General features: G+C 42.5%; 1 protein-coding gene across 1 annotated transcript; it reads right to left on the reverse strand.

Moving 5' to 3' along the window:
- Window positions 1–4,875: 4,875 nt before the first annotated feature.
- On the reverse strand, window positions 4,876–10,486 carry MAD2L1 (mitotic arrest deficient 2 like 1). Its single transcript, XM_073341009.1, has 5 exons — window positions 9,980–10,486; window positions 9,514–9,660; window positions 8,782–8,902; window positions 7,665–7,768; window positions 4,876–5,814 (listed from the first exon to the last, which is right to left on the reverse strand). The coding sequence occupies exons 1-5, from the start codon at window positions 10,050–10,052 to the stop codon at window positions 5,642–5,644; spliced, it is 618 nt and encodes a 205-aa protein (XP_073197110.1). The 5' UTR covers window positions 10,053–10,486; the 3' UTR covers window positions 4,876–5,641.
- Window positions 10,487–12,514: the final 2,028 nt, after the last annotated feature.

Genomic DNA, 12,514 nt, shown 5'->3' on the forward strand with positions numbered 1-12,514 from the left:
CTGTATTCGCAAAAAGAAAAGGAGGACTTGTGGCACCTTAGAGACTAACTAATAAATTGGTTAGTCTCTAAGGTGCCACAAGTCCTCCTTTTCTTTTAACCATTGGACTACAGGATGATTTTCTCTCTCTAGCTCAATGCATATTTAGTAATTTATACACACTGGGCCAGCTACATTGGGAAAGGCTGAGAGAGGGTCCCCCCCAAAAAAAAATATACCATAGTTCAGTAGTTAGGGTACTCACCTCAGAGTTGGGGAGCACAAGTTCAACTTCCTTCTCATCAGGCACAGGGGGCAGTTGAACCAGGGTGTCTCACATCAGTGCCCTAACTACTGGACTATAAGGGAGGTAGATTATCTTTCCCTCCCCTGCCAGCTATTTTGTGCAGTTAGTTGTGCTCTGAAAATACCTGCCAGATCAGGCACTATAGCAGAGATGGGTGTATGGGGATAAGAACGCTTATCTTCATTTCATGGCACTTAAGTCCTTTTGTAGATTTCAGCCTCAGCTACTATAGTGATGAGCATCCTATAAAAGCCTATGTGGAAATTAACAATTCTGTCCCCAGAGCAGGGTTTGAATAGTATGCAATAAGTAAGGCATGGGGCCACTCATTGAACTATAAAGGAGAAAACAAAATAGTGAATAGCTACTTAAGTGCATACTGTCCAGACTGCTTAAGGCCAAAAGTGTCCAATAATTTTGGATGCCGAAGACCTGATTTTTCAGAGTACTTAGCATTATTTGGCAATTAATATGTTCAAAGCACGTCTCCTATTTACGTCAGTTAGCAGCTGTGGGTGCTTAGCACTTCTGCAACTCAGACCCCAGGATCTCAAGTTGGACCCTAGAAAAAGAGGTGCACACATACTGACAGAGTTTGGTGTAAGTGACTTACCTAGCATCACATAGGAACTCTGTAGCAGAATCCAGTTCTCTCGGGCAGCATTCAACTACCTTAACCATGAAACCATCCTTTCTCCTACAATCCCCTACCTCATTCACTATGAACCTTCCAATTTCTGCAACAAATGAGGCATGTGGTCCTAAAGACAAGTCTCCTTCACTACGTAGCCCTGATTCATAGCCAGAGCAGCTCCATTCTGTGTACCGAATGAGATGAGGGAGCTGTGGGGGAAAAATATGTGATCATATAATTAGACTGTAGCATAATGTGCATGCACAAGGTGTGAAAATAGAGTGCACAGGCAACCTTAATTTTGGCAACTCCTAATGTTTGATCCCTTGACTTTGTAACCTATAATGTTTGTTTAATGTACTTTATGTGGTATAATTTCCTAGCTGTTTAAAAAAAAAACAACCTGAAGAAAACAGGAATTACTTCATGTGGCATCACATTAACATCCATCTGTGGCACCAGCATGTTGGAACCAATAGATCCACTGTACAACTCATAGCAATCATAGGTAGGCTGCCAACATTAGAGGGATGAGAGCCATTTTGTCAGTAGACTTCACAGACATGTTGATTGCACAGGAATGGTGAGACTTCTAGAACTTGGCTTCCATTCCAGGCTCTATAGGGGAGTGTGCTCTAATACAGCTGTTCTCAAGCAGGGGGCCAAAGCGCACCCTGGGGGGCTGTGAGCAGGTGTCAAGGGGTCCACCAAGCAGGGCCAGCATTAGATTCACTGCTGCGTTGCTGTGCCTAGGGCAAAGCCGAAGTGCTGCTGCTCCAAGTCCCGCTACCTGGGACTGAAGCTGAAACCTGAGCAACTTAACTTTGTGGGGCCCCTGCCAATTGCCCTGCCTCCTACCCCAAATGCTGGCCTTGGCATTTATATGCAGAAAAAGCTGTTGTGGCACAGGTGGCCCATGGACATTTTATAGCATGTTGGGGGAGGCCTCAGAAGGAAAAAAGGCTGAGAACCCCTGCTTTAATGGGCACAAACTATTCTGCCTGTTCCCCTCAGTCTTGACCTTTTCTTCCCCATCCTCTCAACTTCTGTCCCACCTCATCCCCACTCCTTCTGAGTCTCCTTGCTCAGCCTGCCCCAGCTCCCCCTCTTCAATGCTCATCAACTCCTTCCCCCAATCTACTCCTTTCCCCAGAGCTGATCATCCCATCTCCACTGTATTCAACTTCTGCACTGAGAGAAAAGGAGACAGTCTCCCTGTTTTCATAGGCTGCTGGCCTGCAGATACCAGGAGCTGCAATTGCAGGAAATGTCCCGCTGTCCCCCCACCCCTAGCCAGAGCACGCTCAGGTACCGTGTAGGGATGGCACTTGCACAGTCTAGTCATATGTAGGGAGCTAAGGGGAGCTCAATGCATACAAAACCCACATTTTTAGCTGTGAACTAAGATTTTTCCAAAGGCTTATAATTTGGACAAATAGGAGCAGATTTTCATAGGAATAGCCAAAAAAAAAAAAAAAAAAAAAAAAGCTTGAGCTTTTTTTTAACCTTGGTTAAAGTGAAAGTCAGCTATAAAGAATAAGGTCATTAAAGTTTCAACAAAATCATTTTAAGATTATATTTTTAATATGGTGTAAAAACAAAAACATTTTCCCCTAACTCCGTTCTCAGAAACTGGACTGTTGTCAGAAACTTTCTAAAAAAGTTCAGCCCACTGTGAAATTTCATTTCAAACCACTGAAGCTTGAGAAAGTTATGAGCGACTAAAGCAGTGTTTCTCAAATGCAGCCACCCGAGGCTTTTCTTGTGACCACCTCCTTCTGGGCTGTGGTTGTGGGTGGGGGAGAAGAAGAAGGCCCTCTCCCAGGGTCACCAGTGGGGATTTGGTCCTGCCCCCCCTCTGGAAACACAAACGCTGGAGGTGCAGGCAGCTGGTGAATGCCCCACTTTCCTGAGGGTGGGTGGGAAGCCTTCAGCCATGGGACTTTGGGTTCCATCCAGGCGATAGCTGGCTCTTATCCCAGGCTCACCACCCACACCATCATCCCCGGGCCCCACAGCCGCCCTCCCCATCCAGGTCTTAATTTGCCCCAGGACTTTTCACACCAGACGACTTACTAGCTAGCAATTTTTTTTTTTAAAGCAACCAAAAAAGCAAAGAAACAACAAAAAAATTTTTGTTGTGAGAACCCCTGGACTAAAGATAACATCTTATAAGAGTCAGGCAACTTTTATGGGCAGAGCTACCAGCTCTGCCTATAATGTATTTTGGCAATACACAGCTTATAAAAAAACCCCAAACTTACTTTTTCTGCAAACAGGTAAGTAAGAATGACTGCATAAGGTTTTTCCATTCTAAATTTCATCATTCACACTCACTTTTTGGACTGAAACCTCTTTAGCTAAAGTTTTGGGTTTTTTTTAAATGAAGAGTTAAATCTAAGTTTTTAACAGCAAGAGATTTTTTTCTTCAAAAGAGCCTTATTGCCAAAATGACTTGAAGGTATATTAGAATAAATCTGATAACTACCATCAGAAGAGGTATTTAGCCTTCCTCTTAAATTCTCATTTGATCAGATTATTGTCTTGAAATTAGCACTCTACTCCCCTACAGTATGTGTGATAATGAAGGGGGGAGGTAGCTCCCTTTGATAGACACCCAGCCAGCCAGTTAGCTGTAAAATCCCTGTTGGTAGCTGTTCTTGACTTGCTTTACCTGTAAAAAGTTAAACGGTCCCGGTGGTAAAGAGAAAAAAAGGAGTGGGCACCTGACCAAGAGCCAATTAGAAGGCTAGAACTTTTAAAACTGGGAAAAACTTTCCCTTTGTCTGTTGTTCTCTGGGCTACAGGGACAGAGCAACAATGCTATAAGCAGAAATGCTGTGTAAGGTTTGAACCACGTATGAAGAAGAAATTATTTGGATAGGGAATGTTTAGGTAGATACAATCAGGTTTATTTCTTATTTTGGCTTGTGGATCTCCTCTGTGCTAACTCCTGATGGTTTTGTTTGCTTGTAACCTTTAAGCTGAACCCCCAAGAAAGCTCGTTTGGGTGCTTAATTTTTGAAATTGCTCTTTTAAAATCTAGCAAAAGCCTAAGTAAATGTAATTTTTTCCTTGTTGTTTTTAATAAAATTTACTTTAAGAACAGGATTGTATTTTTGGTGTCTTAAGAGGTTTGTGCTTGTTTGATTAGCTGGTAGCACAACAACTTTCCTTTGTTTTCTTTCCCAGCTCTTCCCTGGAGGGAGGGGTGAAAGGGCTTGAGGGTACCCCAAAGGGAAGAATTTCCAAGTGCTCCTTCCTGGGTCAAACGGTTGGGGTTTTTTGCATTTGGGTGGTGGCAGCATTTACCAAGCCAAAGTCAGAGAAAAGCTGTAACCCTGGGAGTTTAATACAAACCTGGAATGGCAAGTATTAATTTTTAGAACATTTGCAGGCCCCCCCACTCTCTGTACTTAAAGTGACAGAGTGGGGATTCGGCTGTGACAGTATGTTTGAGTGTTCTTAAGATTGTAATATGCACAGATAAAGAAAGTTGGATCTGATCTTAAAATTCTGGAGGTGTGCATCTTAAAAGCTGTCCATGCAACTTTGTCATTTTCTAAGTCTGCTTAAAAGGGATACTGAGTTGAAATAGAAGCAGTTTCAGGTACTATTTTTGCCTTTAAGGACCCTCACTCAATGTTCTTTTATATAAAGACCTACACAGAGCAGTGGATTTTATACACCAAGTACCACTAAATCATTTTTTTTTTTATCTTGTGCACAAATCCTGTAAGCCCATGCAGGAGTGAGACTTCATTCTAATCTTCAGAGTTAGAAAACTAACACCAGGTGAAACAAGTAACAGAAACTGCAATAGTGACGTTAAGCCTTCGTGAGGGAATAGTGTTTGACTTGCACAAATTTAAGGACATTGTCTAAGACGCATGAAACGTGTAGTTCCCAGATACTGCATAAATGTAAAAAAGTTTTCATTAAAGATTTTAGAGCTTTATTCTATAAAACATGAATACAAAATAAGACAAATATTAACATGAAGACATTACCCACAGAGTAAAACAATAGAGATTTTGGGTTTAGGCTAGAGTACAATCAATCATTCATATCCAGACCTTTCATTACACAGTGGAGAGGACTGATTTTATAATTTCTGTCCTGGAGCAGAGAGGTAGGAGGAACAGATGAGACTTCAGTGAATTAATTCCAGGATCATCTTCATTAACACCACTATCCACCTAAATTGCTATCAAGAACAACCCCTATTTGTCAGAACCATTTTTCTCAAGCAACAGTATATTTTTAGAAGTCTGTTAGTGTGCACCTATTATTATGAGATCATATTGAAGATTAGGTAACAGCTGCCATTCAAAAAGTATTCCAGGGCAATCAAAAGTGCATTATCTCTAAGCAGCCTTTCTAAGCCAGGTTTTAGAGGGGTTAAGTGTTTGATATTGCTCTTGGTGCTCCAATCTAGAATGGATTTGGCATACTGTTCAGTATAAGACACTGCCATATTCTTAAGTAAATCCTTTGTCTCTCATTAGAGGGATGACAATAGGTCAACAAGGCCTCAGCACAGCATACGGTGTAATGTGAACAAGAGAACTGCTTTGTTTTGCTATTATTTTGATCCAAAGTTGAGTAAAAGATACAGAAAAACACCCACACCACAAACATTGTTCAGGATGAAACTACAGTTCATAGCATCAGATTTACAAGGCGGCAGTTTCTGGACACACACCACATTATTCATTCCATCAAGGAAAGGAATCCTTTTTGTAGGCCACCATACTATTTACTTTGTGAATGGTGGTAGTGAAGGAACGAAGACGGACCTCTTCAGAGTTGGCAATAAACTGTGGTCCTGACTCTTCCCATTTTTCTGGCACTGCCAAATCTTTGTCTGTGTAAATGAGTAGGTCAAAGGCACCTGTAGGCAAAAGAGTTATCAATAGTTATGTATACCTTTCAGATGGGTTATGCATTTTCAGAGATTCCAAACCACTGACCAAAAGCCCCCTGCAAAACCCAGCTCATATATATGCTACACATAGCTAAACATGATGTGTATGTGAGGCTGTTGGATCATATTCAAGTAGTTCTGTATTAAAATCACAAATGAGTTTGATTCCCCATAGTTTAAATTCCAGGGTATTACTAATTAAGGAGGTCTCTTGGTTTTTGGTACTGTTTCTCTCCCTCTGTGTGTGAAACTTGCAAGTTACTAATTGTGTTAGTACATTCTAAGACAGTCTGTTCTCAAAGCAATTCTTTGTAACAACCACACACAGAGAGAGACTCAAAGCAATACTCTGTAACAACAGAAACAGCACCCAGAGACTCCCCGCCCTTTTGTTGTATTCATCTTGCTTTGTTAACAATTGTGATTAAAATAGAGAGAGGATGTATGTGGATGGATGCTTGGTGTGGATAACAACTGAATGATCAGGGAGGTGCCAGCCTAAGAATCCAGTGTCCATCGGCTGAAGAAGGCGTCAAGTGGAAATAACCAGAGGACCCCCGAAGGGCAGACTGGAATCCACCCAACAGCCTCAAGAATGGGAGAACCAAAGAACAAGATAACATCTTGGAGCCGTCAGGAATGTGCTATCTGCTGATTGATTCAGCAACAGCATGATGAAGCAATTCCCATAGACTGCCATAGGAAGAAATTCCTATAAAAATAGACTCTAAAAAGTGAGAACTTTGGGGTCTGATTCTGCAAACCAACTTCCAGGTAGGGCTGGTAACTATGATAACAATCTTGCAGAACGTGTGTGTGTGTGTGTGTATATGAAATTGAATTGAATATTATAGCTATAACTAACTACTTACTATGATTATTTCTGTATTCACAATAAATGGGGCATTTTGCCTTTTCCCCTTTAATAAGATCCTGCTGGTTTTTATTTTATTGGTATAACAAGGCTAAGTTAAAAACAGTGAGCTTTTTATGTTTGAAACATACATATATTCAGACTAACAATTTTCAATCTTCTTCTTAGCCCCTAAAAAGATCACCGAAAAACACAACCTGTGATATCAAATCTGCAAGTCAGTGCTTACCTTTCAGTTTTTACTTCATTTATGCAGTTCAGTAGTTCTATTGTATAAACAAAACATCTTGTGCAAAAGTTACTTGTACGTTTGCAGTACCAGGGCCTAAATATCCATTTGAGCCATGACTGTATTTGAGCATAGCTGTGAACTAACTTTTATAGACTAGTAATTTGCTATTAAGTTATTCTATAGTAATTTATTGGAGAACGTTTTTGCTATACATAGTAGGCAAACTTTTTTTGCCAAATATGTATGCCTAAACTCAGAGTTGAATTTTAAATTCAGTAGCAGGGTTCATCTCTTTTTTGAAGAGGGTCACTTCACCAGAAATAGCTTTTCAAATACTTCAGTGAGAGGAAGAGAAAACATGTTTAGAACTATTAGGACATTTAAATAAATGCTTTTCAATTGAAGTGAGATCGCAAACCAGGCATAGCATATAGTTCTAGATGTACAGTATTCACATTTAACTGTGCTTTCTTTGCAAAAGCACACAACTCGCATATAGAATGTTATATAATTGCAGAATAGACATTAGGTCAGGTGTCATACTTAAATCCTTCATTTTGCATTAGATTGTCATTTAAATCTACATAAGCAGTATACAGCTTATAATTAGAAAGGTGGTAGTCTCATTTTGATAAAATTTCAGTTCAGGTTTAAGGTGTTTTCTTCTACACAAAGTGTTTCATTAGTCACACAAAAGTTTGGAATACTCACAGGATGTTTCCAACAAAGGCAGAAATGTTACTGTGGCAGTTATTTGTCTGATAACAGATCGAATTTCCTCCTGGATAGCTTTCTGAGATTTCTCTCTTGGTACGCTACAAGAGAGTAATACATTGTCAATATAGGGGGGGAAAAATGAAGCTTTTGTTATAATGAGAAGTTTCTCCAAATCTAGCTCTCTCTCCATTGTTTAAAAGTGGGTTTCAGAGTAACAGCCGTGTTAGTCTGTATTCCCAAAAAGAAAAGGAGTGCTTGTGGCACCTTAGAGACTAACCAATTTATCTGAGCATAAGCTTTCGTGAGCTACAGCCTGTAGCTCACGAAAGCTTATGCTCAGATAAATTGGTTAGTCTCTAAGGTGCCACAAGTACTCCTTTTCTTTTTGTTTAAAAGCGGTTATTATTCTTGCCATACAATAAAGGGACAGATTGTGCAATTGAGACTTGCATTTCTTGGGTGAGGGACAATTATTATATAGTACAATACAAGATGGATGGTCAAGGTTTGGAAAATATAACCAAAATGATAGTTTAAAATTTCAGTTCATTGTTCTTCCATGAAGCCTCTCAATGTTTAAGGATACCAGCCTCTGTCTCGATTTCCCTGTGATCTGGAGTTTATGGGGTATTACTGTTACCAAAGCAACTGCTTCTGAATATGAGAAATCAAGAAGCAGAACAGTGATGAAAAAACAAACACGTAAGTACCACCATGGAGGTCTATAATGGCTGCTGAAGTAGACTATATCTTTATGTAAGGAGTGAAGGAGAAAAAAAAAGGGAAAATTTTACCTTTTCTATGCAGCTCCTTTTAAAGTAAATGGGAGTTACATATTCATCTGAGATCAAAAAAGTTTTCCATTTGATTTACAGTGAAGCACACCAGTAGACCGAAAGCTACAAAATGCTGTCAAAGATGACCTGAGCTGGTGTGTTTTCCCACTACAGCTGGGAATTTTTTTTTTTTTTAAAAAAGATTGACCCAGATTATTCTTTTTGCAGCACAGTTTATAAATACAAAACAGAGGGCCTTTAATACTAGCACCTAATCAACTACTAGCAGTAGTCAACAGGAAGGGTTTATAACAGTGTAATTTTGACTACATTACCTCTCATCCTTTGCAGTCTTGTCACATTCAATGTCAAACTGCCACCTTTCAAGAACATCACTGCTTTCAATACTAGAGATTACCACCACCAGCCTCTGTACTAAACACTTGCATAACCAGTCTGAAAGAAGCAAGAGAAAAATAACTTCCCCAAGTCAGAAAATATAGATAATGTAGTAGAGTGAGCCTTCATTAACCCCATTTACTAGCTGCACTAGTAATATTACGGTTTATGGAAAAGCAGTTAGAATGCTACGCAGTCTTCAGTTTGACTATATTAAGTTAGTGACAAGTTTCAAGGTGTACATTCTCTCCAATTCTAATAGCTAATCCAGAAATATAAAACCAATATGATCCAGAGAAGTTGGCTATGTAAATAGGCATGCTGAACAGACATGTTAAGACTAATGTAACCTCTCAGCAATTAATAAATTCACATTTGAGCTCTGAATGGTGAAGAGATCGAATACACGGCTCTGCCTCAGAAGACTGGTTAGAATGTATAGGTGTTTACTAAAATAAGGCGCTCCCCAATATAAACAAATAGAATAGGTAAATATAAATAAAACAGATAGTCTGTCTTGTCTCATAAGTGAAACATCAGTTCATATGCAAGCCACTCTCTAAAACCCATCATGATTCTAAAGAATTATGCCAGGTGAGGAAAACATGGGAGTTCAAAGCTCATAACATCGGGTGAACTACCACCTAGGTGCATTTGATCTGCTGTACCTTTTAGCTGTTCTACCACGTTGTTCAGGTAGTTTTTAAGTTCAGGATCTGTAGTGACGAGCAGAGTGAGCCCGTATTTCTGGACGCGCGTGAAGGTCTCCGAGGGATAGATCCCACGCTGATATAAAATGCTGTTGATGCCATAAGCTGAAAGGCAGGTAGAGTCGGCCCAGTCACTGGGCTCTCCCAGACGCCACCCGCACGCGCAGCCCCACGCTCGGCGGCCCCTTCCCTCCGCCGCGTTACCGGGATGGGAAGGGAACAAAACGCCGCACCACGAGTAGCTGGGCAGAGACGCAGCTCCCGGGACTCCCCGAGCGGTGTCCGGGTCACCGCGCTGCCTCGGGCTCCGGGCTCCCTCCCGGGGGCAGCGCGCACCGCGGTGTGCTGCAGGGACCCCCCCGCCCGCGCCCGGGCTCCTCGCCCCCTCGCCCCCGCCCCGGAGCCGCGGCCCCCGCTCACTCACAGAAGAACTCGGCGACGATCTCGGCGCTGCCCCGCAGGGTGATGCCCTGCTCCCGGCTCAGCTGCTTGGCCATGGCGCGGCGGCGGCGCGGACAGACGACGTCCGCACAGGCCCAGTCCCCGGCCCCGCCGCCGGCCCGTTCAAATCAGGCGCCGCCCCCTGCGCCGCGGCCACAAAGGCGCCTCATAGGCTCTCGCCCACCCTAGGTCCTGTAGGCGTCACGCTGACGCATGCGCGTTGCCCGCTGACACTAACAGTTCCAGCACGCGCCGCCTCTCCCGGAACCTCCACCCTTGCGCAGGCGCAGTAACTTTTTCTGCCTCGGCGGGCCAGCCGAAGTTGTCAGTGTTGCCTGGCGGGGATTGGGGAGCTGCACGTTCTATCTATTGCGGGGGCGGCTCCTCTGAACGCGCAGACCGGAGGGGGGACGCTGCAGCGCGTGCCCCCTCCGCGCCTTCAGCGTGGCGTGCGCGAGACAGCGTCGCGTCGAGCTACGGAGGGCGGCGGGGAGGCTTGAAATGGCAAACGCGCTGGGACGCTGCGCTGGCTGGCAGCCGCCGCGCGCGCACGGGGAGAAGGGCTGCGAGTGACTGCAAAGAGGGGGTGGGCATCCCATGTTTCCAAAAGCAAACGTTAGGTGCAAGCAAGGCGGGAAGGGGGGCTGCCGCGTCAGCTGCGGGGAGGGCGGTCGGACACTGGGGCGTCTTTATCCTCCCTCACACGTGGTTGAAGAGTTTTAATACTCTGGAAGGGGGAGAGTCGTTCGGTTAACATTACACATCCCTGTTTTCAGTATAGCCAGAATACATCCACGTCATCTCCTTTTTTTGTCTGCAAGACTCTGAATTTGTTTCTATACATGAGAAGTAAAAGCACAGCAGTTCAAAGGACAGGAAAACTAAGGAACATGTTTTCAATCCTGTTGAAATACATTCCCGTGCCCCGCATGGGAAAAATAGGTTTTGAAAAAGATGACCTGAATAAATATGATTGTAAGATCCAGAATCAGCATCTACTGGCACAGTTAGAGAACCTCTGGGAAATGTTCATACTTACTTTCATTAGAGACTCACACAAGTCCAACAGATATCTCTCCCACTATGCATGTCATCAGAAGCGCCAGTGAAGGGAGTTTGCACTGTGCTGCTCAGCCCTACCTCTCTCAAATCACTTATTAAGAGACTGCCACCTAGTCTTATCTGAATAATTTGCTTTAAAGTGAAGCCCAAGTGAGACTTGCTAGGTTTTAAGAAAGATTTGTGTCTGTGTGTTTGTTTTAGAGCATACAAAGGAATGTTTACATTCTTAATCTATATTCAGTTTACAAAATTTCAGTGTAAAAAGGGCTTTTAAAATGGTAAATAATTTTTCAGTTTAATCATGCTTTTCAAAATATGGATAACAAAGCTGTTAATAATTCACTAACTTTTCAGTGTTACATATATGTGCTCTCCAGTATACCATACTTCTATCATAGTATGTCTCAGATATTGAATCACTTGCTGCTTGAGACCCAGGGGGCTTTTCTAGCTTCCTGCTGAGACCTCTGGGAGTCCTACTAGGAGTGGTTCTGAATATATGGATGTCTAAAAGGAAGGTGAATGAGTACCAATGCTGGAGCTTTTGCTGGGTCACTTGGATCAGAAGGAGCCCACTGTGACACTGCACCCCATATTCCTCACAGTGATATGGTATAATTACGATGCGTTTTGTACAAGACAGGCCATGTGAGGTGTCACTGGAAAGGTTATGATTTGCTGAATATGATTATCCTATTTGTATGCTGTTAGGATATAGATATTCAGGCCTGTCTGTAAAGGCCTATACTCTAGGAATTTAGGTATATTCTTATCACTTGGCTAGTTAGAGGTATAAAAGAAAGAATCAAAATCACTGTCTGCCAGTGTAAGGTCCTTCTCTTACTGTGACAGTCTGAGGCCCTGTTCTTAGGCTAAGATCTTTGGCTAAGCAACAGAGGCAGCCATAAACTGGGAAGCGACCGGTCACATCCTCACATTCCAAACTAGTCACATTGAAAGAGGGTGCTTTTGGGCTGTTAGGAAGACACTCCTGTCCTGATAATGCCTATCACCTCCAGAGAAAGGGAAGTGCCTAGAAGATGTAAAAAGAAACTTAGTTTGAAAGCATCGTGTCTAGCAAGAACTCACTTATCAATAGCTGGGATGTGAAATCCTCATTTCTTTGATGTTCTATCACTGTAGTCCCCATTTCCCTATTGTTTGTCTGTATAATCTCTGTCTGGTTCTGTGATTGTTTCTGTCTGCTGTATAATTAATTTTTCTGGGTGTAAACTAATTAAGGTGGTGGGGTATAATTGGTTAAATAATCATGTTACAATATGTTAGGATTGGTTAGTTAAATTTCAGTAAAATGATTGGTTAAGGTATAGCTAGGCTGAACTCAAGTTTTACAGGAAGTGAGTGTGTGTGTGTGTGCGGGAAATGGGAACAGGGAATGGGGGTGGGGAAATTGGAATCATGTTTTGCTAAAGGGGGAAATGGGAACAGGGAATGG

The sequence above is a fragment of the Lepidochelys kempii genome, chromosome 4 (assembly GCF_965140265.1).
Source record: "Lepidochelys kempii isolate rLepKem1 chromosome 4, rLepKem1.hap2, whole genome shotgun sequence".
In the NCBI taxonomy this organism is placed as follows: Eukaryota; Metazoa; Chordata; order Testudines; family Cheloniidae; genus Lepidochelys; species Lepidochelys kempii.